The 27,158-nt window shown below is 50.4% G+C and overlaps 2 protein-coding genes across 9 annotated transcripts; one reads left to right on the top strand and one right to left on the bottom strand.

Annotated features, from left to right (window-relative positions):
- The first annotated feature begins 94 nt into the window (after positions 1-94).
- Positions 95-20,558, top strand: NINL (ninein like). Of its 8 annotated transcripts, none has more exons than XM_069852932.1 (16): positions 95-261; positions 1,119-1,178; positions 3,787-3,922; positions 4,007-4,144; positions 4,423-4,561; positions 5,246-5,356; positions 5,976-6,065; positions 8,216-8,312; positions 8,874-8,941; positions 9,879-10,204; positions 12,851-12,955; positions 13,646-13,715; positions 14,547-14,789; positions 15,787-15,999; positions 16,804-16,920; positions 20,212-20,558. In XM_069852932.1, exons 3-16 carry the CDS (start codon positions 3,855-3,857, stop codon positions 20,398-20,400), a joined length of 1,974 nt encoding a protein of 657 aa, XP_069709033.1. In that variant the 5' UTR covers positions 95-261; positions 1,119-1,178; positions 3,787-3,854; the 3' UTR covers positions 20,401-20,558. The 8 variants fall into 8 exon arrangements, with proteins under 8 accessions (XP_069709033.1, XP_069709032.1, XP_069709031.1 ...); XM_069852931.1 differs by having other exon boundaries at positions 9,876-10,204; XM_069852930.1 differs by having other exon boundaries at positions 8,829-8,941.
- Positions 20,559-21,490: 932 nt separating this feature from the next.
- Positions 21,491-25,127, bottom strand: GINS1 (GINS complex subunit 1). The gene is made up of 7 exons (XM_069852958.1): positions 25,049-25,127; positions 24,876-24,940; positions 24,698-24,793; positions 24,114-24,204; positions 23,511-23,627; positions 22,217-22,291; positions 21,491-21,943 (listed from the first exon to the last, which is right to left on the bottom strand). Exons 1-7 carry the CDS (start codon positions 25,121-25,123, stop codon positions 21,875-21,877), a joined length of 588 nt encoding a protein of 195 aa, XP_069709059.1. The 5' UTR covers positions 25,124-25,127; the 3' UTR covers positions 21,491-21,874.
- Positions 25,128-27,158: the final 2,031 nt, after the last annotated feature.

The raw sequence follows: 27,158 nt of genomic DNA, 5'->3' as shown, positions 1-27,158 counted from the left end.
GGGGGGTCTGGGGTGGCTGCGCGCGCGCGAGGGCGGGCGCGTGCGCGGGGCGGGGAGGGAGCGGCGTGCGCGTGCGCGCGCGGGCGGAGGGTGAGGGGGGCCGGGAGGGCGCGGGGCCCGGTGCCTCCCGCGGGGTGTGCTGGGGGGCGGCCGGGGCGGTGCCGGGCCCCCCTTCCGCCTCGTCGAGCGGCTCGGAAACGGGACGGAGGTTACGCGTGCGGGGACGCGGGTTCGGTCCCCTGCTGAACGCGCGGCCTGGAGGTGGAGTGGGTGGGCCCCGGTCTGTGGGTGCGCGGTGGTGCGTCTCCCTCGGGAAGCCGCTAGGGCTGGTGTGTCTGTGTGTGGCCCCTGTGAGAGCCCAGCGCTCTGGCCCTGGAGGAGGGGCCGGCTGTTCACCCCGTATCACTTTTCTGCGAGCCCTGGCGTGTCGAACGAGGGTTCATTTGCGAGCCGGAGCTCAAATGAGACAGTTAAGAGATGTAGATTCTCAACAGAGACCGGAGGAGAATGACACGTGCTTTGTTCCTTCTTTCTTCACCTAATGCCTTCTCCGTTTCTTGGTCTGTTTTGCGCAAGCAGCTGGGTTCCAGTTCTCATAGACCTGGATCTCTGGGTTTGCTTTTTGGGCCAGAGAGTTTGGATATGGGTATGCTGCGCTGCTCTGATGTCCATTTCTGTCTGGGGTTCCAGCAGAGTTTGTATCTTTCCTATTTTCCTTTTTTTTCAATCCTTCTCCAATGATTTTTTAATCGTTGAACAGAGAGTTTAACCCTCCTCCAACCTTGGATACCCTGGATGCTTGGCTCTGTGAAGAAACTTAAACTTTTGTGGGAAAGGGCTGTCTCCTGCTTGGCAGGGCACTCTTCTGGGAGTCCTGAGCTGAAATATCTGACATGGTGAAATGAAATTATTACAAACACACAAATATTTCTAGTCTCAGTGTGTCTGATGGTGCCTGGGTGCGTCAGGCTGAGTGCTGCACATGAGTTGTTGCTGTTCTAGTTGTGAGCAGATGTGTCAGGAGCTGCATGTTTGAGTGGAGCTGGTAGGTTTGGGGTACGTGACCCTTGCCCTGGGGCTGAGTATGACTGACACTCTCCTCATTTTTCTTATTGCAGAGTCTAAAGGCAGACAAGAAAGTGATAAATCTCTTCTGAATGCAACACTGGAGGCACAAGGTATGGTCTCTCTTCTCTTTATGCGTTATATATTGGCAAGCCATCAGGAGAGGACACTGTAGAGATCCTCTGGGATGTGCTGGGGCATGTAGATGGGTGGCATTGTGCTAACATGCCTTGATGTAGTTTGTGACAGGGGAGTTGCACTGCTTGGTCCATGTTGTCCTCTTTGTGTTAATGATGCTGTCTGTACTCATCCGTTGTCTATACAAGGATGAGTACAGATACAGGGGGTTTGGTCCTCATAGTATGGTTTCACAAATAGTTGCAGGGGGGCTGTTTTTAGGATGACTGATGCGTGCTATGTTTTCATTTGGAAGCCCAACATAGCCTGCAGCTCCTGGCAGGTGCCCATCCCTCCCTTGGACGTGGCTGAGGCTCAAGTCTGGTCCTTCCCAGAGGAGGTGGATGCAGGAGGTGCAGCTTTCCACAGCCAGCTATTGGCTGAAGGAGCTGAGGAAGGAGTTGAGCAGGGAAAGGCTGGGAGCCAGCTTGTTGAGACAGGGATAGGAAGTGAGTTCTGGGCAGTGAATCCGTAGAGTCAAAGGAAGCGATTGGCAAAAGTAACTTTTACCTCCCCTAGACTGCAATGGTGTAGCCACTAGCTCCACTGCGTTTTCTTGGGGACACTGATGGCTTCCCTTGGAGAGGAGCTGTTTTGTATCATCTGGCTGAGGCAGAGTTAGGTAGGAGGGGAGCTCTGGCAGCTTCTGGGCTAGTCCTCTTCAAAACAGGGCTGACTTACATGTTGGACAAAGTTGCTCTGGGCTTGTCCAGTCTAGATTTGACTGTCTCCCAGGATGAAGACCCCACAGTTTCTCAGGGCCTGACGCAGGGATGCCATACACTCAGGAGGAGGAATTTTTCCTGTATGGCCAGTCGAGATTTGCCTTGTGGCAGCTTGTTCCTATTGCAGTTTATCCTTTTGCTGTAAGTCTCTGCGTAGGCACAGGGCCCTAATCCCCCTTCTGTCCAACAACTGAAGCAAGATTAAAGTGATTCTTGTATTTGTCTGCATCCACTATTGATGCATTTCTGACTATGTGGAGAGGAGTTTGTTTCTTTGTATGTGCACGGAAATAGAGCACCAATAAATCTCAAAAAATAGGTTTTTTTTAAACTTCATTCCCTTTGCATTGTAAAAAAGATGAGGTTTGTTTTCAGAAGTTGTTTGGATGCTTTGAGCTGTGTTCTTGTAGCTGGTTTCTCTTCTTTTGTGCTTGCTTTTTTAAAAAACTCGAAGATTTATTCACGAAAATGGAGAGGGGTGGGAGATGGAAAGGTGAGCTTTGAGGAGCTGCAGTTTGGCTTATTCAGCCACTTGACCACCTCTTTCCAAGGTATGTCAATGGCTCTCAAGCAGCCAAGACTGACAGTACTTCATGGACTGAGCTGTAAGGCAGAAAGATTTCTTTGTTGAAAGGATCCCTGTTGATTGTTGCAATCTGCAGCTCTTGGAGGTGATTCCCTTTAACTTGGGATAAGGAACCATAAGTCATTACCAGTTCCCTACACAGGGCAGTTCATTTGTGATTGCTGTTTCTACAATGTCCTGCAGGGAATCCGGACACAAATCTAGCTGTCATATTTAAAAAGGCTTCTCTGTCCATTTCCCCACAAAAAGGAGACTAAAGAGTGGGTTCTGCTGAGAACAATTCAGGCCAAGATGTTTCATTTCACAAAGGGATGATTTAATAGACATTAGTTCAGTATCTGAGGGTAGTGACTTGGGGAGAGTTTTCCACTTGTCAGCCAAATTTTGGGTATGATGTGGATTTCACCAACTGCATGGTGACCAAAAGGCTCCCCTGGGAGCTGCCTGAGTAGGAGCAAACCTTGTGCAGGTGGAGTGGGATGGTAAAACAGAACAACGGAGGGTTGTTGCGCCTCATCTTTTTAGGGGTGGGAGAGGGACGTGTATCCTAGCAGAGGGGAAAAATCACCTCAGTTCATTTGCTTCAGAAGCGTGGACTTCTCTGCACCTCTTGTGGCTCAGGTTGTCCCGTTTTTAGTGCATGGAAGAAGCTTTGTCTGCATTGTCTTTGTTTGATGTAAATTACTTCTTCCCTTTTACTGCTTTTAACTCTAAGAACTAGCAAGGCATTTGCAGATGCCTTTGGATTAACTATGCTTTAATGCACTAAGGTGGAAGTGAATAGCTGAGTACCCTGACAGCCGGGACAGCTCCATCCAGGATCCAGACCAAAACAGCTCACAAAAAAAAAATAATAAAAAAGATTGTTTCATGCTCTTGGCTGAAGGCTTTGAGGTAACAGTTCTCTGAGGATAGGCTTCCTCCAAACCTGGCATGCAATTGGTGCTATTGGATATGTTACCAGTTCTGTATCACCTTTCTGGGTTCTGTTTTTTGGGTTCAGCCAAGCTGAATGCATTAGTTTTCAGGCTGACCTTGACGCAATTTTAGCTAATATATCAAACAAAATGTTGACTGGCAGTCCCCATCTGACAGTTTTTACGTGACCCTCTGATGTGGATGTGATCTAAGCCTGTCTGTGAGATGAGGGCAGATGTCTGAAAGGCTGGAGGGTGGTCAGATGGCTCTGTTAGAAGAGGAAGAAAGTGATTTCAGTCTGCTCTGTCTTTGCAGAGGCTGAATAGCAGCACAGAGGAGTAGGTGAGCCTGGAAGAGCTGCCTGCAGCTTGCACAACACACTCATGGTCCCCAGGAACAGGCTTCCGCATGCAGCCATTACTTCCTATGGATGCAAACTACAGTGTCTGCAGTAAGAGTGCTGCTCCCTGTGAAGGAGGGCTCTTCTGTGGGGTGCCTGAAATGCCTCCTAAAGCACTGCTCACTGTGCCTGCAGGATCCAGGTGAGGCAGATCGCTAGGGAGAGGGACAAGGCGAGGCTGGACTTGGAGAAAGCGGAGGGACACTGCTTGCAGCTTGGCAGGGAATTGGAAAAGCAATGCATCGCTCTCAAGCATACCCAGAACAAGCTCAAGTAGGAGAGGTCCTTTTGGTGGGGCAGGGAAAATGGTTTTCCTTCAGGTGCCCATAGCCTCTCCCTCCCACCCCAATCTCTCTTTATGAATCTCCCACTTATTTTGCCATTATGTCAGTGGCAGAGAAGTCCCTGAATACCTCCCTGCTGTGGTCTAAACATCCGTCCAACCAAGCTCTCATCTCCTGCTTTGTGCATGGTGAGAGTAGGTGTCTTGACCTTGTGACCATCTTAGAACATGCTGTGGGTGCCCCAACCATATTGCTTTTTGTCTCCAGGGATGCTCAGGCAGAAATAGAGGCAAAAGAGCTGCTTTTGCAGCAAGCAGTTAATCACCAAATGAAGGTGGAGGCTGATAAACAGTTCCTCCAGTGCAAAGAGGCCAGCCTACAAAGAAGACTGAACGACAGGATGAAGGTAATTAAAACTGCGTTGGATGCAATATCTCTGCTTCTTCAGAGGAGGCAAAGCACAGGTGGTAGCAAAGTTGTATTGCTTGTGTTTCTCTTGCTGGGCAGGATAGGAGTTCTATGCAGAAAAATCATCAGCTGCATCGATACTATCAAATTAAATATAGAGCTTGTTCCCTTGCCGTGACATTATTAAACTCCCATGTTGTCTGTTGGGAATGGTTTGGCTCTTGGTAACATCTGAACGCCTGGTGCTTGAGGCTAAAATTGTTCAAGGGACCATGCAAAAATCAGAGACCGTGGTGTCTTTATGCCTGGGATTTTCCCAGTGCTGTTCAGCGTAGAAGTACAGGTGGAGATGGCTGAGGACTTGCTGCCTTTGTTGGCTGTGCAGGATACTGTAGTTTTGTGAAGCAGAGGTAGAGACAGAGCTGTGGGGCTGTCTAGCTCTTATTCTGCAAAACCCACTTGCATGCATCTGCCCTTTATAGAGATGAGCCAAACCCCAGCCCATGTGGTGTATATCTGCAGTGTGCTGTACAAAGCAAGGACTCCTCTGAGCTGTGCCGCGTTCAGCATGCTGACGTGCCAGTTGTTTCACAGCTTCCTGCTGTAGGCCTGTGGCTGATGAACCCATCCTGTGATGTGAGGATCCACAACATCAAAAGAATCTTCTCCCTTTTGTCTGCAGGAGAACACACAGATGCAAAACAAGGTCAGAGAGATGTCTGAGAAACTGTCAGCCTCTGAAAAGCTGGTGCTAGAGCTGCAGAAAGAACTTAATCGTGTTGTGAAGGACAAGGTAGCCTTTTTTTTCCTCTGTTGCTGTTAAACAGGAACTTCCAGGAACTCATAAAAAAATAGACCCATTTCTATGAAAACTTGCATACTTGGGGTCATTTGTTATGGTCTCCCCTTCTTTGAACTGTCCTGCAGGTTAATGACAACATGGAAAGAAAAGATATTGGCTTTTAATTTAGGCCTTTCAAAATTTGCAATTGTAGAAAGTTCTACAAATCTGCAGCCTTCAAGTGTGAACTGTAGAGTTTGCTTTCCAGAAAAGGAAAGCTTTCTTTTTCACAAGTATTGAAGTAAAGCGTTCGTTTTTGTGCCTTCCACTCCACCAAGGCACCTGGTAAAACAGGTCTAGGGAAAGAGATGAGTCTGAAAGAGATGAGTCTGTGGTCTTGTTGACCAGTTTGGGGAAGCTAGCCTACCTGTATTTTGATGTTTCTCACACATGAAGAATAATATTTTTCATCCTCTTTCTGCATCTGACTCATCTCACAGGTGTCAGTAGGAACCCTTCCATTGAATCTATGGGTGAAGCACCATGACTCTGGTGATATAGTAGAGCTTTTGCGTCTCCATTTGGAGGTAATAATTTCCTCGATGAGATGTGTTTTGCTGTGTTTGTGCAGCTGACCCAGATGGAGTCCCACAGCCCAGAGCTCCCAAACCAGAGCGAGCGCTTTGCAGAGATTGTCTTGGAGTATAAGCAGCAGTGCCAGGTATGGGTGGGTAGCTCCATCGTTGCTGTCATAAAAATACATCTCTTGTTGGCACATCTGTTGGGCACTTTGTCCTGGGGGAGAGGAGGGAGGCAGCCCCAAGCAGAGTGCAAAAGGGGGATCCGTCTTGTCTTGCTGTTCTTTGGCAGGAGGCAGGACACACTTGTAACCCTTATAAAGCAGCCTGTCTCCCTGCTCCTGCAGCCAATAGGTTGGTTCCCTTGCTGGGATACTGGCAGGGGGGAGTAGGGGTGGGTTTTAAATCCCTCCCTTCTGCCACCCGGTAGCCATGGGCCATTTTGTTTGGGAACCACGTAGCTCTGTGTAAGTACAGACCACGCTGGTATTTCTTTTCGAATGCAAGGAGAAAGCTGTTCTTTTTTGGAAAGCATGTTATCAGCTAAATTCTTCTATCTTATTTTTGTTCCCTTCCTCCTTCTTGCCCTACTTTAACAACCCCTACAAAACCCGTTGCTGTTGGACTCTGCTAGAGAGTCAAGGTGAGCCCATTGAGGTACCTGGCGTGTGTATGGTTCAGGCATCAGTGTTGTGTATGTTGTACCTTCTGCAGGGTGCTGTGCTCCTTCCCAGAGCTTTGGGCTCTCTGAGACCTGAGCATAGCCTCTATTTCCCTTCTTTTGGTTTTGAGTGACTTGTGTGTCTTGCATGTGGTGAGTTGCTGGGTATTGTGTGCCTTGGCTCCTGAGTTCTGTGCTTATTGCATTGCCCATTTGTTTCCAATACTATGCGTGACTTAGGGAGTACCACTTAGTAGAGGAGGTCACAGCAAATTGCTCTCACAGGGGCCGAAATCTGCATTTTCAGCAAAGCCATTTCATGGATGCAGGGAACAGCCCCTCTTGAAGCTGTAATTAAAGGCAAACATGCTGGAGTCCTGTCTAGTGCAGCATTGCTCCAGGTGGCACCAGAGGGCTGAAGATATTCCATGCTGTAAATTTTTCCTCCCCTTGAGCAGCCTCAGTTGTCCATGATAATGCTCATGAGTGGAGAGGTTAGGTCCTTGGGCTTCATCTGTCCCATGAACGCACCCACTCAGGTTTATCCCTTACCCTTGTTGAATGTTGTCAGCCCCGCTTCTCCTCTGCTCTTCTGTTCAGAATGGAGATTAAACAAACTGGGTTTGCATTTATCTAGATATGCTCAATAATATTTCTTAATTGGGATCTTTGGAAGTACCCTAGTTCATAGTCTCTTACAGCCCATCAGTTTCCTGGGTGGCAGCATATTCGATATATCTTGGTGTCTTCTGAAAGTGGACAGTCCAGAAAGAAGCAGCATGCCTTGAATGCTATTGCTTCCAGTACGAGACAGAGGGTGTGAAGTGAAACAAGCAGTTGCCCAGCTCCAGGCACCTTCAAGGAAGTGGCTTGGTGCAGTGATGTGGTGGCTTATAGTGTGATGATCAGCATGGGACTCCTTGCTGCAGGCTGACGTTGGCACTAAGACGGGATAAACTCCTGTGCTGGCCTCTAAGGGTGTCTCTGTGCTAATTGGGCATCAGGACCTGCCTCATTCTCCGCTTCCCATGTAGTCATCCCCTTCTTGCCTCACTTTATTCCTTCTGCAACCTAGAAATGTTCCCTTCCAGAGCCCTGTGGGACTTTACAGTAATCCTGTTTTTGCTTGTCTGCGTAGAGTAGTGCTTGTTGGCTCACCTAGATGCCCACAGGAGTGTTTTGAGGATGTAAATGCAGACCTTTGAGTGTATGAGGGATTGTACTGAGGTCGCAGTGTTTCTTGTGTGTTAGTCACTAGCAGTGGTTTTGTTTAAGTCATGAGGAGTCTTAGGAGGTTCAGCCCTCCAAGGCGTCTGCAAAAGCCCCTGGTGTTGTGTGCTTATGCATATGGGGGCAGTTGCTTGTAGCTCTCTGTGCTTCAGTATCTAACGATGGTGGCGGCAGTAATCTGGGCTTCTATTTCTTCTTTGACTCTTCCAAAATCTCTCATCTCTGGCTGTTTGGGATGGAAGAAAATCCTGTGCCTTATTCTTTGACTGTGCTGGTGAGGGTTCTTTGCTTTTCATGCTGCAAGAGACCCTGAGTACATGTGGCTGCTGGGAGCTGTGGGTGCTTGGCACTCTGCAGCTCTGAGGAGCTTCTTTGCTGCATCGTGACCAGTCTCTGCTCCAGGTGCTGTGGGACCAGAATGGAATGCTGTGGAGGGAGCTGGAAAGGCTGCGTCTCCAGCTATGGGAGAGCAGGGCTGAGAGAGGGCTACCAGCAGGAGGTAAAATGCAGGAGGGTTCAGTGCTTCTCCGTCTTCTCAAGCAAAACCAAGGTTCCCTCTGGATCAGAGTTTCCATGCGAGTGTGGGGTTGCTTGCTGTGCCTGAGCTTGCTGCTGCCATTTCTGGCACTGGGCAGCCATGGGAGGGGAGAAAGGGATCACAGGTAGTAAGGAGGAGGGAGATGGAGGGAAGGAGTCTTTTCCAACTCGAAAGCTGGGGATGGTGACTGGTGGACTGGGCAGCTGGGAGTAAATAGGCACATTTTCACTGTTGAGCATGTTGAGGGAACACAATATAATAAAGAGAAAGTAGCCCCAAACTGTGGGTTGGGAGGTTCAGGTTGAGCTTAAGATGATGAGAAGTGATGCAGCCCTGGGACTGGTTGCTAGATAGATAGGGCATCTCCATATTTTAGGGTTGTATGGGCTTGACTTGAGGAAGCTACAGTCATCCTGCTAAGGACAGCCAGGCCTGTCTTGTCTTGTAGGCCTGTATTCATAGGGCTCTCTCTGCCAGTGTGCTGTTCTCCCAGCCCTCTGGTTCCCAATTCTGCATTCACAGAGACATCACTCTCAATGGAGCAGCTCCAAGACCAACTGTGGGACATGAAGACGCGGCTGGAAGCCAAGGTGAGGGAGGTGGGAGGAGATGTCCTGACCTCTTGGCACAACTGCTTGGTAAAACACCCTGCTGCAGCATGACTGATGGAGTGTGAGCTCCAGGAGGGTTGCTGGAGAGTTCAGACTGGGGTACTGGGTGGTACCTCATCTCTGCTGGTGGTGTTGCATGTACTTTCCCAGCCCATCTTAGCTGGTAGGAGGGTTTGGAGCACTCACTGGCTGGCAAAGGCTTTGTGGAAGTCTCTGTCACCTTGCAAAATGTTTGTGTGGGTCTTGCTCCTTATAGGGAACCAGAGATTAACTAACTCAGTGTTGCTGTCACAATAAAACCAAGAGGAAAAGCAGTCAGTTGTCTTGTGAGAGTACTGAGTGGGTATCAGAGCCCTGTCTCCCTGGGCTTGCCGTGCACTTTTAACCTGCTTGCCCTAAGGTGATGGTATGAACCCTCCCTTTAGACAGCAGTGAGAGCTCATAGGAGAGGCCTCAGTTTCCACTTTGCTTGCTGGGTTCCCACAGCACCACTGCAAGAGTAAATGCTCAATTGCCACACCAGTGATGAACTATTCAAGGAACACAAAACTGCTTGCAGATCTTCTGTCTGCTTCACAGACCTACCTTTGTGCTCATCAAATCCTGGAGTTTCTAGTGTTTACAGTGGAGCTGTGGTGAGCAGCAGCTACTCACCACCACATCTTGGACAAGGGGCCACTCTGCGGGGTGAGGAAGGATATGAGAAGCAGTGGTGGATGATACCCTGGCCTCTCCTGGCTTGTTAGAGGCTGCTGTATGAGACTGACTGTTGCCCTAAGTTCAGTAGGGACCAGAACTGCCTGAAGTGTCCCCTCTTCAGAGGGACCAGGAGATCCATCTGAATCAGAGTTATTGGAAGAGAGGAGAGCTGTAGGGAGCATGATGCTAATATCCAAATCCTGTCTCCTCCCAGCAGATAAACTATTACAAGGAGGAGATCAAGTTAATGAGAAAAAACTTCGAGAGAGAAAGGAAGGACAATGAGGAACACTTCAAGGCTGAGATGCGCAAGATGGAAGACCAGAAAAGAGACCTGGAAGGAACAGTTGCAAAGTGTTGGGCTGTAATTGATAGCCTGAAAGAGCAGAAATGTGTGTGGAGCCTGGAGATGGAGGAGAGGTTTGAGAAAGAGCAGGACAGTGTGGGACAACAGCATACTGAAGATGTTTGTCATCCAGGGCAGCTGCTGGACCAGGAGGGAAAAGATCTGAGGGTGCAATGGAGGGACAGAGACAGCCTGAGGTCTGGCACCCTTCTCTTTCTGGGGCTTAGTGGAGTCTAGGGGTGCATCCACTACTCATATAGCAGGCTGAAATATCACAGGGTCAGAGAGCTGCTTTAATTTGGGAGAAAATCTGTGCAGTATGGTAGGGCTGCAGCTGTTTTAGTGAAATATCTAAACTCCCCTTACATGAGTGCATTTATTTCAGGACTTTACATTTCCCTATGTGTTCTACAAGTTTGTGTCAGAGGCAGCGCTCAGCAAAGTATCTCAAAACAATGAGAGAAATAGGAGAACTTTCGTCACAGTTTTCTTATTATCTCTCTCTTTCTTGGGTCTTCAGCAAACCTGGCTCTACTTGCTTGATCATCACAACCTGCCATCTTAAATACAGAAAAAAGTGGCTTAAATTTCTCTATATAGCCTAAACAGATTGGCTTGTGGGAGAGGAAGGTTGTCACTAGATGACTGTTGATCTTCCCTTCCTGTGCATGTGGAGTCAATTCTGCAACCCTCCTCCTTGCCCAGGAGCCAGAATGGCCTTGCAGAGGATACTGGAGAGGAATTGGGGCAGGAAATTGTTGCCTGTCCATGTCTTTCCCTTCCTGCTTCCCAGCATACTCCACCACTGCCCCAGGCTTTCCTCCTGCCTTTTCCCTGCTGTGCCTCTCTTCACTGCCTCTTGTCAGGAGCAGGGTTCCCTTCGCAACATAGGAGTGGAGGACTTTGCTAGGCCTTTTTCCTGGTTTTAGGGCTGAGGAGCTGAGATATGAGGTAGACGTGGGCCAGAGGAGGTGAACTGGCCTAAATCTGTGGCAGATCATGGGAACAAACTGAAATAACAGGAATACGAAGCATTTAAACTGTGTTGCCACCATCTCTGATGAACTGCAGAGGGACTGGCTCTAGTGGGGAGTTTTCAGAGTTGTTGGAAAACATCCGAAGGATAAGTCTTCGAGAAGTGCAAAATGGTGTGGGAACTTTGTGTAACGTTTAAATAATAGCCTTGACTTTGCAACCTAAAGAAAACTTTGCATGGTTTCTCCAGAAAAAGCATGTTCTGAGGCTAGCTGAGCTTTTCAAGCTGTGTTATCAAATCCAGATCTTAGAAATGTTTTTTAGCTTTAGGAAAGATGCAGAGATTGAGCATGATCAAGAGCTGTCACGGAGTGAATGCAAGTGTGAGGACAGCTGTCAGGCTTTGTTGTAGCAACATTGATATGAAAGGAGGTGATTTCCTCACGATAAAGGCTCCAAGGGGAGACCTTCAAGAGCAGTGTGCCCAGGAGAGGCAGCAGCAGAAGAAATGGAAGGAAAAGGACACAGCCTCTCTGTGGAAGAAGAGGCAGCTAAAGCTGGAAGAGAAGTTTAATGAGGAACAAGTCAAGATGCTGACTGTTGAGAAGAAAATGGAGAAAAGCACTGGGATGAAATGGGAATAATGCAAAGATCATGGGGCTGAGGGCTCTGTAGTTGGAAGGGACAAAGTGTATTAGAGCTGGAAAGGGAAAGGCACAGGGTGAAACTGGACCTGATGCAGCTCAAAGATGTTGTGCACTGGCTGGAAAATGAACACAGAGGTCAAAGGCGTGGCAGGTTAGAGTGCAAAGGCAGTTTGCAGAACTAACACGGAGCTGCTGCTGCAAAAAAAAATCAGATGCCTTGTGGAAAACAAGGCTGCCTACAGTATGATGGTCCAAGATACTCTTAACAGCAGCTGTATGTCTTGCATTCTCGCACATGTCTCTTACTAACACTGGGAGTGTGGTCACAGAGCTGGGAAATGCTCAAGTGGCTGTGGCTGTCTGTGCCCTCCTCTGCCTTGTACAGCTGTAGGTGGGTATTGGTGACATGAATCCTCAAGTAAAACTGACTCAGAAGGCAGCTGCTGTGAAGCAGGGGGAGCAACTGCCACACAGCCCGTGTGTTAGTTCTCTTGATGCTTGGAGAAGAGAGGAACTTCCTCACTCAGCACCTCTGCGTTCCACATGCAGTGCCGCAAACTGCAATGCTGTCATCCATGCCAAGAGGGACAGTCCATTTTCCTGTGCTCTGCCCTGAGGAATTTGGGTCCTGTGTGGACATAGGTTATGGTAGTAGCTGTTGGATAGGACTGTCTAACACAGGACTGAACTTCCTTCCCCCAGGTATCAGTATTCATGGCCTCATGGGCGACTGGGAGTAACAGTAGGAGTGGAAGGATAATGGTCAGAGAAGGCTGCCTTGGATTTGAGGTCACAGCTGTTGTGTCCAGCAGTGTAAATTCAAAGAGGCCTTGCAAGCAAGCTGACTTCTCCAGACGTGGCTGTATTGCAACTGAGGGGTTCGATCACCACTTGGTTATCTTGTAATGAAGTCTAGGTGTGTCTTGATGAGCCAGATCACTTTGTTTCCCCTCCTTGGCAGGCATGCAAAATCATTTTGGCCAGCTGAAAACTACATAAATTCCGGGTCTGATACTGTTTGTCCTTATTCCCCTTTATTTCCCTTCCTCTTTATTGTCCCCCATGTTTTGCATGAATTACTGGATGGTTGGTGCTCAGATTTTTATTTAGTTCCTGCTGTCCTTGCCAACCAAATAGGACTAGAACAGGGAGCCAGTGTAGGATGCCAACAGCAAACTGGGCTTTTGCACGGTTTTCTCACTCTGCTATCTCTCCCTACAGGAGAGAGCTGCGCCGGCTGCTGGAAGAGAACAGCTCACTGAAAAGTCAACTTGGGAGACTCCAGCAAGAGCTAAGGCTAACAAAGGAGAAAGGCAGCAGACACAAGTATGAGGAGCCAGCTGTGGGAGGCTAGCAAATGAGTGGATAGCTAATGCTGGTAAAAGGAGAGCCATGCAGAGGTGCATTTACCAGATTTCAGCTGGCTCAACCTGCCTTCTGTTTCCTCAGTTCTGAGCAAGCCAGCATCCTCACACCCTTTGCTCCACACAAAAACAACCAGTGCTGGGGTGGCTTGGGCAGGCCAGAGCACAGGGTCTGGAGCCAGGTTTGAGGAAGGCTGTGGGGCTGAGTGTATTGAGGGAGGAAAGTATGGGCTTCTTTGCTACTCAAACGTTTTGTCCAGTGTCCTGCTGGTGCCTTAGGAAGCTTGTGATAAATATGAGGGTCTCCCAGTGAGCCAGAAATCCAGGGAGAGCTGGGTTCCTGGTGCATATGGCCCCAAAAGTCAGCTCAGCTAGCTCTCCCACTGTTTGTCCTGATTGTTGGGCTTCTAACAACACTGCAGGACTTTGGATGTCCCTAGCTGTTTGCCCTGGGATGGAATGAGTCACCTGTTGGGGCAGAGACACCCAACCCACTCCTGGATCAGTTCAGGACCATATCTGTTTTGGCCTGACATCACTTCCTGTTGCAGGCCAAAATCAGATCTGTCACTCCTCAAACAGGGCCCTTTTCTGGGAGGCTGTGATTTGCTGCTGTCTGGCCTGAAGCTGATCGTATACCTCTCCCTAACAGGAAACACGTGAGTGAGTTAGGCAGAGAGAAGTTGGAGGAGCTGGCTGAAACAGCAGAGCTAACATCATCGGTAAGAAGCCTTTGACACTAACTGACAAGCTCTTAGCTGAAGGATTTAGGAGGACAAAAACGGCACAAGCTTAAAGAGGAGAACGGGAATATTTGTTTCAAGCATTCAGACCCAGGCTTGCTTTGAAGAACTAGCTACATTTTATGGCTTGTCAGGTAGGGAAAAATTCTTTCAAAAGCCAGTGAAGATCTTACAGAAGGGAATGCATTACAACAAATTCTCTAATGAGATTGACTTTATCTGCTTGCAGTCTTTCTCCCAGGGATTTTGCTCACTCCCAGTCTCAAACCTACATGCTCCTGAGCCCTTGGACATGTGCACACACAAGGCCTTTCTTGTGTGCAACATGGATGAGGGTTGCAGGCTGTCAGTTCCTCACGCTTTTCTGGGATTCCTCGTGACTGGGAATGGTGTCCTAGAGGCAGCATCTGCAAGGTGGTACCGCTTAGTGTCAATGCAGTCTGCTGTTGCGGCCTGTATTCTGCTCTTTCATTTGGTGCGTTCACACGGACAAGTTTCCATTCATGCTGTATTCTTACCAATCTTAATGTTTTTTACGCATCTGTACAGTTGCCAGTTGTCCCCCCTTCCCTTTTTGCCTTCTTCCACGCTATCACCTGTGTGGGTTTTCTTACTCAGGAATGTTGTGTTTGAACTGTGGCACTGTGGTCAAGCTGGGAAATGAGGGCACTTGTCCTGAGTGCCTGCAGGGCCCTGCAGCAACAGCGCTGTTCTTGGGTGTGAACCCAGTGGGCACAGCTTGGGACAGGTTAAGTCTGTTGCCTCTCTCCCAAGCCTTTGTCCATTGTTGTTTTTCTCAACCTTTTCCAGAGTGAGAAGAGCAAGGGGGAGGTCTCCCACCTGAATGTCAAGATGGACTGTGAACTCACTGAGCACAAGGCTGGCCACAGTGCTGGCTGTGACACAGTCCAGCTGCAGAACCAGAAGCTTGTAGAGGTGGAGTGGCGACAAGGGGCAGAGGCAGCTGCAAGGCTGGAGTACCACCAGCAGCATGCAGCATGTTGGATGGAGATGGAGCTGCTCAAACAGCAGCTCAAGGCATTACAGGAGAAGGTAGGTGTCATTTAAGTTGGTGGCAGGTTGCTGAGTGGTCCCCGTGATGTTTGCGTTGCCCTGCTCAGAGCTGTATTGGACACCTTCCCCTGGCAGAAAAGACTGTCCTCTTCCTCCTTGTGGGATACAAAAGATTCACCCTCCTGCTCAGATATGTCTGAAGCCAGTTCAGGCGGAGCTTGGGACAGGACCTTGCTCATGGCTGCCACTATGGTGTCCCTTCTGTCCTTGTCCTGTGTTGGCTGGCTGGGCAGAGGAGATGGAGGCTGAGTGGAGCTAGCTCACACAGGACTGCTTGGAACTGTGGTTCTGTGTGGCTTAGCTGACAGAGGAGCTAGAGGAGTGGCAGGATCGAGCAGGACAGGGATGACAGGGCAAGGCAGGCCATGTCTGAGGGAAGGGAAACAAGGTGATCAGAGCAGTGGAACAAGGACCACTAGGATAGGTGAAAGCTGATGTGAAAAACCTCCACATATCTTATCTCTCTCCTGCCTTCTGCCCTGGGGACAGGCTTAGGCACTGGCTTTCTGGAGTACAGCTTGCCTGTGCCAGCCACTTCTAGGGCAAAGCTGGATCAGACCTGCTTCCCAGTACAAGGTTTGCCCTTTGCTGCTAGTAGCAAGCAGAGGATGCTTAGTACAGGCAAGGACTGAAGCCCAGCTTGCCTGGGATGTATTACTTCTAAGAACAAATGTAGGTGAGCAGCCCCCTCTGCCACCCTTGGTTCTAAGACTCCCTCCCAGCAAGGGGAGCATCTCTTAGCAAAGGGTCCCTATTTTTCCTCCTGCAGCTCAGTGTTCTCCATCCCTGGCTTTGTAGGCTGCCCAGCAAGCACCACTCCCATGGTCTGCATGCTCTGCTGTGGCTATGCTGGTGTGAGAGCTGAGGTGGGGTGTGAGGGTGCTTTCTAATCTCTCCCCTCACCCGCAACATACCCTGTCCCTGTCTGGTTGCTGGCACAAAGCTCTAACCAGCTATTGGCCTTTCTGTGTTACAGCTCTTGGAAGCCAAAACAAGCCTGAGCCTTGCCCAGGCTCAGCATGCATTGCAGTTGCAGCAGGCAAATGCTCAGATGAACAACATGGTGCCAAAGAAACAGTATGAACAGCTGCAAACCAGCTTGAGAGAGGAACAGCGCAAGGCTGGGCAGCTCCAAGAAAACCTCTACTGCCAGGCTGAACAGGCCTGCAGGCAGCTGGTCAGGATCCAGGTAAGCAGGGAACTGCAGGAACTCAGTCAAGGGTACTGGGGTGGGAGCACTGCCAGCCTGGAAGGCAGCTGTGCTGGAAGCCACCAGAGATAGATGCTAGATATCAAGACCCCATGTGGGAAAGCCACTTGGCCTTCAAATTCAGCTGCTATTTTCATTCCTTATGAACCGAGTCACTGCCCTGCACTCAAACAGGAGTCCTCCCCACTCTAATCCACCTACTCCAGACCAGATACCTTGTACCTAGAGAAGCAAGAGTTATCCAGGGAGACACTTTTTGTTGGCACAGGCTGGGGAAAGAAAGTTTGAGCCCTCTATGTGAAGATGTGGCTTGTACAGAGCAAGGTGGTTTTATGTCTAGGGCACTGACAACAAGGTGTTGGGGTTTTGTGAGTTTGTAGTTTGTTTCAGGGCACTGTGATTCAGTTGAACTAACCTGGGTAAAGATGGAGCAAACTAAGGAATTAAAATGAGCAGACACAAAAACTGGACTCCAAGGAGACTGTCTCTCTGGACTTTTCTGGACATGGCTGAGACAGGAGGCCATTGGCCTGTTTTTTAGAAAACATTGCTGGGAATTCTGTCTTGTCTTAACATCAGTTGATGCCAGCCTAGGGAAGGCTGTACTGCTTTAGACACTTGTCCCACTGCTCTTTGCATCCTGCACCACCTCTGCTGATCCCTCATGCAGGGAGGTAATTTCAGGGAGGGTGAAGGTCTGTGAGCAGGGCCATGGGGAAATGCATGGTCCAGGCCAGGTGAGTGCTGAGAAAGCCCAACTGTAGGCTTTGTTGCCTGTTGCAGGAGGAACACCAGTGTCTACTGCAGGCAGCTGTGGAGCAGGCAGAGGGGCTGGAGCACAGTCTGAGGAGTGCTGACGCTGTGCTGGCAGACAAGGCAGCTCACCTTGATGATGCACAGGTTAGTGCAAGTAGTGTTTAGCCCCATTCCAACGCTAAGGAATGAGGAGCAAGAGGTCAAAAGGAATCACTTGATTAATACCTGGCTCCGAGCCTGGTGTGAGGAGAGAGGCTTTGGGTTCTTTGATCATGGAGTGGCCCACACACCCCCAGGCTTCCTTACTAGCAATGGGGCACGCTTGTCTCCTAGAAGGGGAGGCAGGACAAGGCCAGGCTAGTTGGGAGTGAGCCTGGAAGTGCAACTCCAATGTCTAAGAGATGGTGTGCTGTCAAGGACCACCAGTATGTCACCACAGAGTGAGTGGGGGCGAGTACATCTGGTGACGGTAAGGATGAAACTGGCACTGAGGCATTAGATAGTCCAAGGACCAGTCAATTGGGAATGAACACTATTCCTTTTATGAGGGCTGAAGGTTCTTCAGCCCAGCTGAAGTGCATTTACACCAATGCATGCAGCATTGGCAATGAGCAGGAGGAGTTGGAAGCTGTTGTAGGGCAAGGAGACAACGATGTCGTTGTCATCATGGAAATGTGGTGGGACGATTTGTATAGCTGGAGTGCAGCTATGGTGGGGTATAAACTCTTCAGGCAGGACAGGAAGGGTAGGAGAGGAGGCGGGGTAGCCCTCTATGTTAGAGAGTGCTTTGATACCCTTGAGCTCGATTATGGTGGTGATGGGACTGAGTGCCTGTGGGTTAAAATCAGAGGCGCCCACCAGAAGGTAGATATTGTGATGAGAGTCTGTTATAGACCACCCAGCCAAGAAGAAGCAGCTGATAAGCTCTTCTATAAATAACTGGGAGTAGTCTCAAGATCACTACCTCTTGTCCTTGTGGGAGATTTCAATCTTCCAGATATCTGCTGGAAGTACAATACAGCAGAATGGAAGCAGTCTAGGAGGTTCCTGGAGTGCGTAGAAGAAAACTTCCTCACACAACTGGTGAGCGGGCCGACAAGGGAAGGCAGCCTCCTGGACCCGCTGTTCGTGAACAGAGAAGGTCTTGTGGGGGATGTGATGGCTGGAGGACGCCTGGGACAAAGCCATCACGAGATGATAGGTTTCTCAGTTCTAGGTGAGGTGAAGAGGGGGATTAGCAGAACAGTCACATTAAACTTCCAGAGGGCAGATTTTGGACTGTTCAGAAGGCTGGTTGGCAAAGTCCCATGGGAGACAGTCCTGAAGGGCAAGGGAGCCTACGAGGGCTGGACACTCTTCAAAAAGAAATCCTAGGAGCTCAGGAGCAACCTGTCCCCATATTCCAGAACAGGAGCCATCGGGGGGGAAAAAAACAGCTTGGTTGAGTAGGGAGGTCTTGAGAGACATCAAAAAGAACAGGAATGTCTATGAGCTTTGGAAGAAGGGACGGGCATCTTGGGTGGACTACAGGGAGGAAGTGAGATCATGCAGAGAAAAAATCAGGAGGGCTAAAGCCTATCTAGAAATCAGATTGGCCAAGTCTGTGAAAGATAACAAAAAATCTTTCTATAAAAAGGAGGGCTAGGGAGAATATTCAGTCCTTATGGATGCAGAAGGAACAACAGTGACAGGAGATGAGGACGAGGCTGAGGTACTTAATGCCTTCTTTGCCTCAGTCTTTACTATTAAAGAAAGTTGTTCCCTCTGTGTACACACCCAGGAGTTGGAGGAGCAGAATGAGGCTCCCATGATCCAAGAGGAGGCGGTTAGAGACTTGCTTGCCCAGCTAGACACCCACGAGTCTCTGGGGCTGGATGGGATCCACCCAGGAGTATTGAAGGAGCTGGCAGATGTGCTTGCCAAACCCCTTTCCATCATCTTCCAGCAGTCCTGGAAGACTGGGGAAGTTCCACTGGACTGGATGCTGGCTGATGCTGTGCCCATCTACAAGAAGGGTCACAGGGAGGATCCAGGAAACTGCAGGCCTGTCAGTCTGACCTCAGTGCCAGGGAAAGTCATGGAGCAGGTCATCTTGAGTGCTATCATGAAGCACATGCAAGAGAACTGGGTGATCAGGCCCAGTCAACATGGGTTCACAAAAGGCAGGTCTTGCCAAACTAACCTGATCGCCTTCTATGACAAAGTGACCCGCTTACTGGACGAGAGAAAGGCTGTGGATGTATCTTCTTGGATTTCAGTAAAGCCTTTGACACAGTTTCTCACAGCATTCAGCTTCGGAAACTGTCAGCCTCTGGACTGGACAGGCGCACACTCTCCTAGGTGGAAAACTGGTTGAATGACCCGGCCCAGAGAGTGGTGGTAAATGGAGTTAACTCCAGCTGGAGGCCAGTGACAAGCGGGGTTCCCCAGGGCTCAGTGCTGGGTCCAGCCCTGTTCAATGTCTTTATCAATGACCTGGATGAAGGCATTGAGTGCACCCTTAGCAAGCTTGCAGATGACACTACGCTGGGAGGAAGTGTCAATCTGCTGGAGGGTAGGGAGGCTCTGCAAAGGGATCTAAACAGGCTGGACCGCTGGGCAGAGTCCAATGGCATGAGGTTTAACAAGGCCAAATGCCGGGTCCTGCACTTGGGGCACAACAGCCCTGTGCTGTGCTGCAGACTAGAAGTCTGTCTAGAAAGCTGCCTGGAGAAGGACCTGGGGGTGTTGGTTGAGAGCGACTGAACATGAGCCAGCAGTGTGCCCAGGTGGCCAAGAAAGCCAATGGCATCTTGGCTTGTATCAGAAACAGTGTGACCAGCAGGTCCAGGGAGGTTATTCTCCCTCTGTACTTGGCACTGGTGAGACCGCTCCTTGAATACTGTGTTCCGTTCTGGGCTCCTCACCACAAGAAGGATGTTGAGGCTCTGGAGCGAGTCCAGAGAAGAGCAACAAAGCTGGTGAGGGGGCTGGAGAACAGGCCTTGTGAGGAATGGCTGAGAGAGCTGGGGTTGTTTAGCCTGGAGAAGAGGAGGCTGAGGGGAGACCTCATTGCTCTCTACAACTACCTGAAAGGAGGTTGTAGAGAGGAAGGTGCTGGCCTCTTCTCCCAAGTGACAGGGGACAGGACAAGAGGGAATCCGCCAGGGGAGATTTAGGCTTGACATCAGGAAAAAGTTTTTCTCAGAAAGGGTCATCGGGCACTGGCACAGGCTGCCCAGGGAGGTGGTTGAGTCACCTTCTTTGGAGGTGTTTAAAAGGCGGGTGGCTGAGGTGCTGAGGGGCATGGTTTAGTGATTGATGGGAATGGTTGGACTCAATGATCCAGTGGGTCTTTCCCAACCTAGTGATTCTGTGATTAGTGCTGCATGGCCCTGCCTGGCTGGCACCCTTGTGTAGGGTTGCTGAACCTTAAGCCTCCTGTCCCTTCCGTAGGCCCAGCTCTCCAGGAACAAACAGCTGATCAAAGACCTTCGTGAGGAGAACAGGGTATTTGCAGTGGCCCTGCAGGCAGCTGAGCTGAGGCAGAGGAGCACTGAGGAGAAGAACCAGATGTTGAAGGAGCAAGCCTCAGCCCTGAAGCAGCTGCTTGGAAAAATAACACCAGCATCTCTGAGTGGGTGATGTGGCACCTGCTGTGGTAGCCCTGCCCCTGGACAGGGTTTGTCGGGCGTGGAAGGGGAGGTATGGCTGTGTTGGGAAATCAGCCTTGTCCTCCCTTGTCTTGCCAGGATTTTCCTGGGTAGAAAGTAGAAAACAGATAAACAAGTCCTTTAAGAAAACCGGTCCTATGTGTATTCATTTTTTCCTACTAAAAAGACTAGCTTTGGTTCCTTTCTCAGTGGCGGAGCATGCTGTTGTAAAGTCAGGTCTGTCTCAGAGTAGCCATCCCATGGGAGCTGCCTGCACTCTGTCAGCATGTTTGGTAGTGTTGATGCTGCCTTGCAGTGAAGGGTTGCTGTTGGGGCCACACTGTAAAACTGGAAAGCCAGTGCATAAGGGCTTACAGGTTCTCGCATCTGGATGACGGAGCAGGAAAGCTTGTGTTGTGGCATTAAAATGTTTGGTATGTTGCAGCACCCCTGTCATCTCCAGTCTGCTCTGTATTTCAGCAGCCTCCCGCAAATTTTGCTGAACTTTTATTCCCTACAGCTCATTTTGGGCTCTAGGAGACTCTGGTCCTCCTACAGCCTCTTAAGGGAAATACCTTCTTTCAATGTAAGCCTCCAAGGCTTAAGGCAGTGAGCAGCTCCATTAGGAAAACCAGATAGGAAGAGCAGCTCTTCAGCCTTGCTCTGGTTTTGTGCTATCTGGGACCATTAAAACACTCTGCACCCTTTCCCACCTCTGCTCCACATAGTTCTTATGCTCTGCCTGACAAACGTTCTGGGGAAAGAAACTCATCCTAGAGGGACAGAGGCACAGCCCAACTGTCCTGGGAGAAACCCGGGGCAGGACCATGACCCAGACCACAGTGCTTCTTCAACTCAGTACCCTGAGAAACATCATTTACAGGCCTCTGATGGAAGACAAGGCTTCATGTCTAATCCTAGAAAGAAGCTCATGTAATCTCATCTGACAACTGGAGAAGCAGCTCCACTGAGACACCTATGTAATCAGCTGAGCATCACCCTGTGAGGTCAGGATAGGCTGGGTCAGAGTGGCAGGTCAGAGTGCTTAATGAACATGTTAACTGTTGAGAGAAACGCTCTAATTGAAGGCTGAAGCAGTTCTTTATTTTGCAAACATGGAGCCGTCTTAGCTTTGGGAGCTGAGCCTGTCAGCCTTGCTCCTACACGCACAGTTTAAAAAAAAGAGAACTGCTCCAAACAAAAACACATTCACAAACCCTGCTTGCAGCTGTGGGCCTGCACATTACCAGTATGCACCTTTTGGTCTTGAAGAATTGGCCAGTGTGATTTGCATACTTTATAAACTCGGGGCTGATCTTTGTGTCAGGTATCAAAGGCCACAAAGAGAAGCAGCAGGGTGCCTACTGCAGAAATGCCGAGGTCTCTGAAGTCCTGCACACGTCAAGAGTTCTGTCCCCACTGTGGGCAGGCCACCAGCCCAGGGTTGTCTCTCATGTCCTGCATGCTTATGACAGAATGTGCTCAAGGACTCCTTGTCTGATCAACTGCTCACATTTCCAGCGGGGTAAAAAGTGCTGCACAGAAACACAGACAAAAGTTCCTTGAAGCCCAGGCAGACTGGGTTTGTTGCTGCACACAACCAGCTCCGTCTGTTGTGCTGTATGCCTGCTGCATCATGACAGCACATAAGACAGACCTGAACGACGGTCCCAGGCCGTGCAGACAGCTTGCAGCATGTGCAAGGAGCTGTGTGCAGCAACTGTGACAGGCTGTGAAGCTGCATGCAGGGGGATGTTATGAGTGAAAGGGGAGGAAAAGAATGGACCACGCTCTGTTGTCATAGGTACCTGGCTATTCTTCTTCAACAGAACGGTGGTACCATCATCGATCTCAAATTCTCCATAGTCTCTTAAACATCGCACCTGCAAAGCAGAAATGCAGCTCTCAGAGCGTATCTCCTGTAGAAAACACTAGACGCCACTGCTGACTTACAACAGATGCCTCAGAAGTGCAAGTATGGACACATTCCTACCCACCCCATAGAGCCTTAGTATAGAACAGACCAGAAATGCAGAACTGGACCATTCCCAGTGCGTGGCCTTTACCGGACGTTCTCTTCCTGCCTCTGCCTGGAGCAAGAAGCACCAGCAAGCCGCCCAGCACAGCCCTCCACAGAGACTAGAGTAACGGCAGCAAAAGACAGGGCCTAGAGAACCTCCTTACACACATACCAGAAAAATGCCAGCCTCTTAAGAGTGAAACTGCCTTAAGGATCCCTACATGATTGTCCCTACATGTTCTTTCAAATGAGCTACTCACTCCGATTTCTTGCATGCTCTCACTTTGTTGAATCAATTGCGTGAAATGGTTTATAGCCTCGTCTATCAGGGCCCACATAAAATAACAAAGAAAACTAGTTAATAGTCCTTAACATGGGAGCAAAGTTTCTAGTTGATCATAGAATGGGAAGGGGATTGGAAAGGACCTTAAAGATCATCTGGTTCCAACCCCTCTGCCGTGGGCAGGGACACCTCCCACCAGACCAGGCTACTGAAGGTCCCATCCAACCTGGCCTTGAACACCTCTGGGGATGGGCCAGCCACAAGCTTCCCTGGGTAACCTGTGCCAGTGCCTCATCACTCTTACCATGAAGAAACTCCTCCTTAAGTCTAATCTGCCCCTCTCCAATTTATAGCTATTGCCCCTAGTCCTATCACTACATGCCTTTGTAAAAATCCTTCCCCAGCTTTCTTGTAGGCCCCGCTTCAGGTACTGGAAGGTTGCTACAAGGTGTCCTCGGAGCCTTCGCTTCTCCAGGCTGAACAACCCCAACTCCCTCAGTCTTCCTGATCTGAGACTTGGTTAAGTTTCTACAAAACACTGCAAAAACTGCTGGGATTCAGAACACTCACCCCACCACATCAATTCCCTGCACACAATAAATGCCATCTTTCAACATGTTTTGAGTCCTCAGTAGAAGGGGTAGTAAACAACTGGCAGACAGAGCGTAAAGACTAAAATGTAGAAGCTTGTGGAAGCTTTGGTGCTCAATGACTAACTTGGTATGGGGGTGAAATTCTTTAAAAAGACAGTTTGGCAAAACATTTGTTCACAGACAGAAACCGTCAATCTTGCACTTACTTCGATGTACAGGCTTTTAGGAGGTTTTATGTCCTGGGTAAGGTCCAGCCCCTCCTCTCCTCCTACTGACCTCATGTAGGTAGCCAGAGACTTTTTGTACTGATTGAACCATTCCACCTGTGAACATTAACAGTGATCCCTCAGGCAAAGCTAATGCTGAAAGACATTATGCCCTCACGAGCAAGATCTAGTTTATCCATGCCAACCAAATGTGACCACAAGCTCTTCTAAAGAGAAAAAGCGCCCCAGAGGCAGAGCAATCTGGATTCAGGGTAGGACACATGCTACTAACATTCACAGTGCTGAACATTGGTCTGGAGGTGGCGTTTGAGAGTGGCACGTGAAGACTTACTTCTGTTGGCTGAGTCAGATCTGGTGAAGACCACCTGATCCTTAAAAGTGTTAAGCATCACCTGCACTCAGTATCCACCGGGGACTGTACGCATTGACAATGAATAAAGAAACCGGTTATTTACAGAAAGACACATTAAATGTTGCGTTTATAGTGGAGGAAGCGTACCCTGCTTTGACTGTACTAAATTGATAATCCTTCAGGAGGAATAAGCAGAAAGAGGAGAAGAGTTTAAGATGAGGCTGACTCACCTCCTCAGCTGACATGTGAAACTGGACGGTGTTTGGCAGGACGCTGCCGTACTCCCACCGTAGCGCTCGGATCCGCAGCAACCGGTCGTACCTGGGGGAAGAAATAAGGGGCAAACCCTGTGTCTTTGGTGGAGGGAGCGCTGTCAATATCATAGAATCATAGAGTAGTTTGGCTTGGAACAGAAAGGGCCATTGGGCACTGGCACAGGCTGCCCAGGGAGGTGGTTGAGTCCCCTTCCCTGGAGGTGTTTAAGGCACGGGTGGACGAGGTGCTGAGGGGCATGGTTTAGTGTTTGATAGGAACGGTTGGACTCGATGATCCGGTGGGTCTCTTCCAACCTGGTTATTCTATGATTCTATGATTAAAGAACACTCAGTTCCAACCCCCCAACAATAACCCGGGCAACACTGATACCCCAGTCTACGCTCAAAGCACAGGGCAAAAACGCGGGTCCTTTCGCCCACCTTCTTTTAGAGGATGTATTTTGCGGCCTATCCGCAATTAAACCTTTTCGAGACCGGGAGGCAGCAGGGCCTCGTCCTTTCGGCACGGAGCGGCCCCGGGGACACACGCCGGTACTCACAGGTACGCCAGGAGGCAGCGCTGGTTTCGAAGCAGGCAGCAGTGCCGGAACCGGATTAGGAAAATGAGGTCGGGGCGTCCCGCCTTGGCTTCGGAGCTGGGAGAGGAGGAGGAGGGGCCGAGTCACGGCGGGGCGGGCGGGGGGCAGCGCCCGGGACGCGCCGGCCGCGACAACTCACACGTCCGCCTGGTTCCGCTCGTACAGCGTCCGCATCTCCTCCAGCACCTGCCGCAGCCCCTCCGCCTGCAACGCGGGACGCGCTCGGTGAGAGCGGGGCACCCGCCCCCACCGCCCCCACCGCCCCGGCCCCCCTCCCGCCCCGGCCCCGGCCCCGGCCCCTGCCCCGCTCACGCGGAAGGGCGGCAGCCGCCCGCCGCTCGCGCGCTGCAGCTCCCGCACGAGCCCCGACGCGCGCTCTCCCGCCATGGCCGCGCGCCCGGCGCCGATCCAGGGGGCGGCGGGCGGGGCCGGCGGCGCGCGGGGGCCGCGAGGGCCAATGGCGGGCGGGGGCGGGCGGGGTCCGTGCTCCCGGGGGGCCCCGCCCAGCGCCGCGTCGCGCGCCGAGCCCCGGCCGGGCCCGCGGGGCCCGCGGTGGCGGCTGGCGGGTGGATGCGGCGGAATTTACCATCGTTCCTCTTTTTATTTTATTTTTTTTTTAAGAGAGAGAGTGTCTGTAGCAAAACTAGTTTCGACCTTCCTCCTTTTGGTCTTCTCTGGGGTGCTGCCTGCCTGACAGCCTCCTCTCTGTGCTACCCTAGCCCTCCTCATCCATCTCCCTCTCACCGGCAGCATCCTTCAAATCTGAAGCCTGCCAAAATTAAGGGGAGGAAAAGAAAAAAAAAATGAGGTGCTTTTCTGCATGGGACAGGAAGTTTTTTAGCACTTGGAGCCCTGTAAAGCAAATCAATAACCCTGGACAACAGCTTGTCCTTCTCCAGGAATTTACTTCTCTGACCATGTGTTGGTATGGTCACTAGAGATAGGAATGGCCAGCGTTTCATGCAGTGCAGTTAGAGTGACAGTCATAGAATCAGAGAATCATAGAATCATATAATCACCAGGTTGGAAGAGACCCACTGGATCATCAAGTCCAACCATTCCTATTAAACACTAACCCATGCCCCTAAGCACCTCGTCCACCCGTGCCTTAAACACCTCCAGGGAAGGTGACTCAGCCACCTCCCTGGGCAGCCTGTGCCAGTGCCCAATGACCCTTTCTGTGAAGAATTTTTTCCTAATGTCCAGCCTGAACCTCCCCTGGTGGAGCTTGAGGCCATTCCCTCTTGTCCTGTCCCCTGTCACTTGGGAGAAGAGGCCAGCACCCTCCTCTCTACAACCTCCTTTCAGGTAGTTGTAGAGAGCAATGAGGTCTCCCCTCAGCCTCCTCTTCTCCAGGCTAAACAACCCCAGCTCTCTCAGCCGTTCCTCATAAGGCCTGTTCTCCAGCCCCCTCACCAGCTTCGTCGCTCTTCTCTGGACTCGCTCCAGAGCCTCAACATCCTTCTTGTGGTGAGGGGCCCAGAACTGAACACAGGATTCTAGGAGCGGTCTAAACCGGAGGGATGGCAGAGCACAGTGGGGCTTTCATGCCACAACTGAGACACCTCTGTGGTTTCAGGTGCTTGAAGCATTTATGCTTCTTGCGTTTAGGATGTTGTGGTACCTGTGCAACTGAGCAGGGACCGTGCTGGCTCTGACAGGGGTATTTTAATGTTCTTGACAACTGCTTTGTTTGGCGTTTTAAACATGGAGGGGAAAAATGCCCAGAAATATTCCAGTCAGGTGAGAGCTAGAGCTGGCCTTCTGGGCATGTGTCCCCAAACAGCCCTGCTGCTCGGCCGCACAGCTCCGCAGCCAGGCGACGTGGTAGCTGTGTCTGGGGGATACAAGAGGAGTGGCACAGCAGAGCTGCTGAACACTGGGTATTGGGTCACCTCTTGTCCTCGTGCTGCCACTGAAATGGGTTTGTGCCTACCTTATACTGCTACCATCAGCAGCGTGGCACGTTTTCCAGAGGACCTGACTTGTACATGATATACTGCTCTCTGGATGGGAAGCACATTGCTGTTAACCAGCTGTGGAGTAATATGATGCCATAGCTGGGAACCAAAGCTGGAAACCAAAGCTGGAAAAGAGCCCACCTGTGGCTTCAGCAGACACTGCAGGAGCAGCCGCCACAGGGGTTTTTGCACAACACGGTGTCAGGATGAGATGTTGTTCTTCAGAGATGTGCTGTAGCCACGGGGTTAATGAATGAACAGCATGCAGTTTTATGGCTGGGGTGTCATACAGGAGGGCAGATGGCACTGTCTTGGGATGCCTTGTGTAAGGAGAAAAAGCACTTTGGAGCCAATATTAGTAAGCAGCATCTCTCCCCTCTCTCTTCATGGCTGTCTGGCTGTGGCAGGGACGTCTGGCTGCAGCAGGGACATCTGTCCTCTCCCTTCCCACTCAGCCTGTG

This window comes from Phaenicophaeus curvirostris, chromosome 2, assembly GCF_032191515.1.
Source record: "Phaenicophaeus curvirostris isolate KB17595 chromosome 2, BPBGC_Pcur_1.0, whole genome shotgun sequence".
In the NCBI taxonomy this organism is placed as follows: domain Eukaryota; kingdom Metazoa; phylum Chordata; class Aves; order Cuculiformes; family Cuculidae; genus Phaenicophaeus; species Phaenicophaeus curvirostris.
The sequence above is the reverse complement of the archived record's forward strand: the minus strand, read 5'-3'. Positions and strand labels throughout refer to the sequence as shown.

Coding starts and splice junctions, on each gene's coding strand:
- GINS1 (XM_069852958.1), bottom strand. CDS start 25,123: ATGGCGGGAGAGCGCGCGTCGGGGCTCGTGCGGGAGCTGCAGCGCGCG. Junction 24,941..25,048: donor GGCGGCTGCCGCCCTTCCGC/GTGAGCGGGGCA, acceptor CCCGCGTTGCAG/GCGGAGGGGCTGCGGCAGGT. Junction 22,292..23,510: donor CTAAAAGCCTGTACATCGAA/GTAAGTGCAAGA, acceptor TCTGCTTTGCAG/GTGCGATGTTTAAGAGACTA.
- NINL (XM_069852929.1), top strand. CDS start 3,855: ATGGTCCCCAGGAACAGGCTTCCGCATGCAGCCATTACTTCCTATGGA. Junction 14,790..15,786: donor TCAAGGCATTACAGGAGAAG/GTAGGTGTCATT, acceptor TCTGTGTTACAG/CTCTTGGAAGCCAAAACAAG. Junction 16,921..20,211: donor CTCACCTTGATGATGCACAG/GTTAGTGCAAGT, acceptor TCCCTTCCGTAG/GCCCAGCTCTCCAGGAACAA.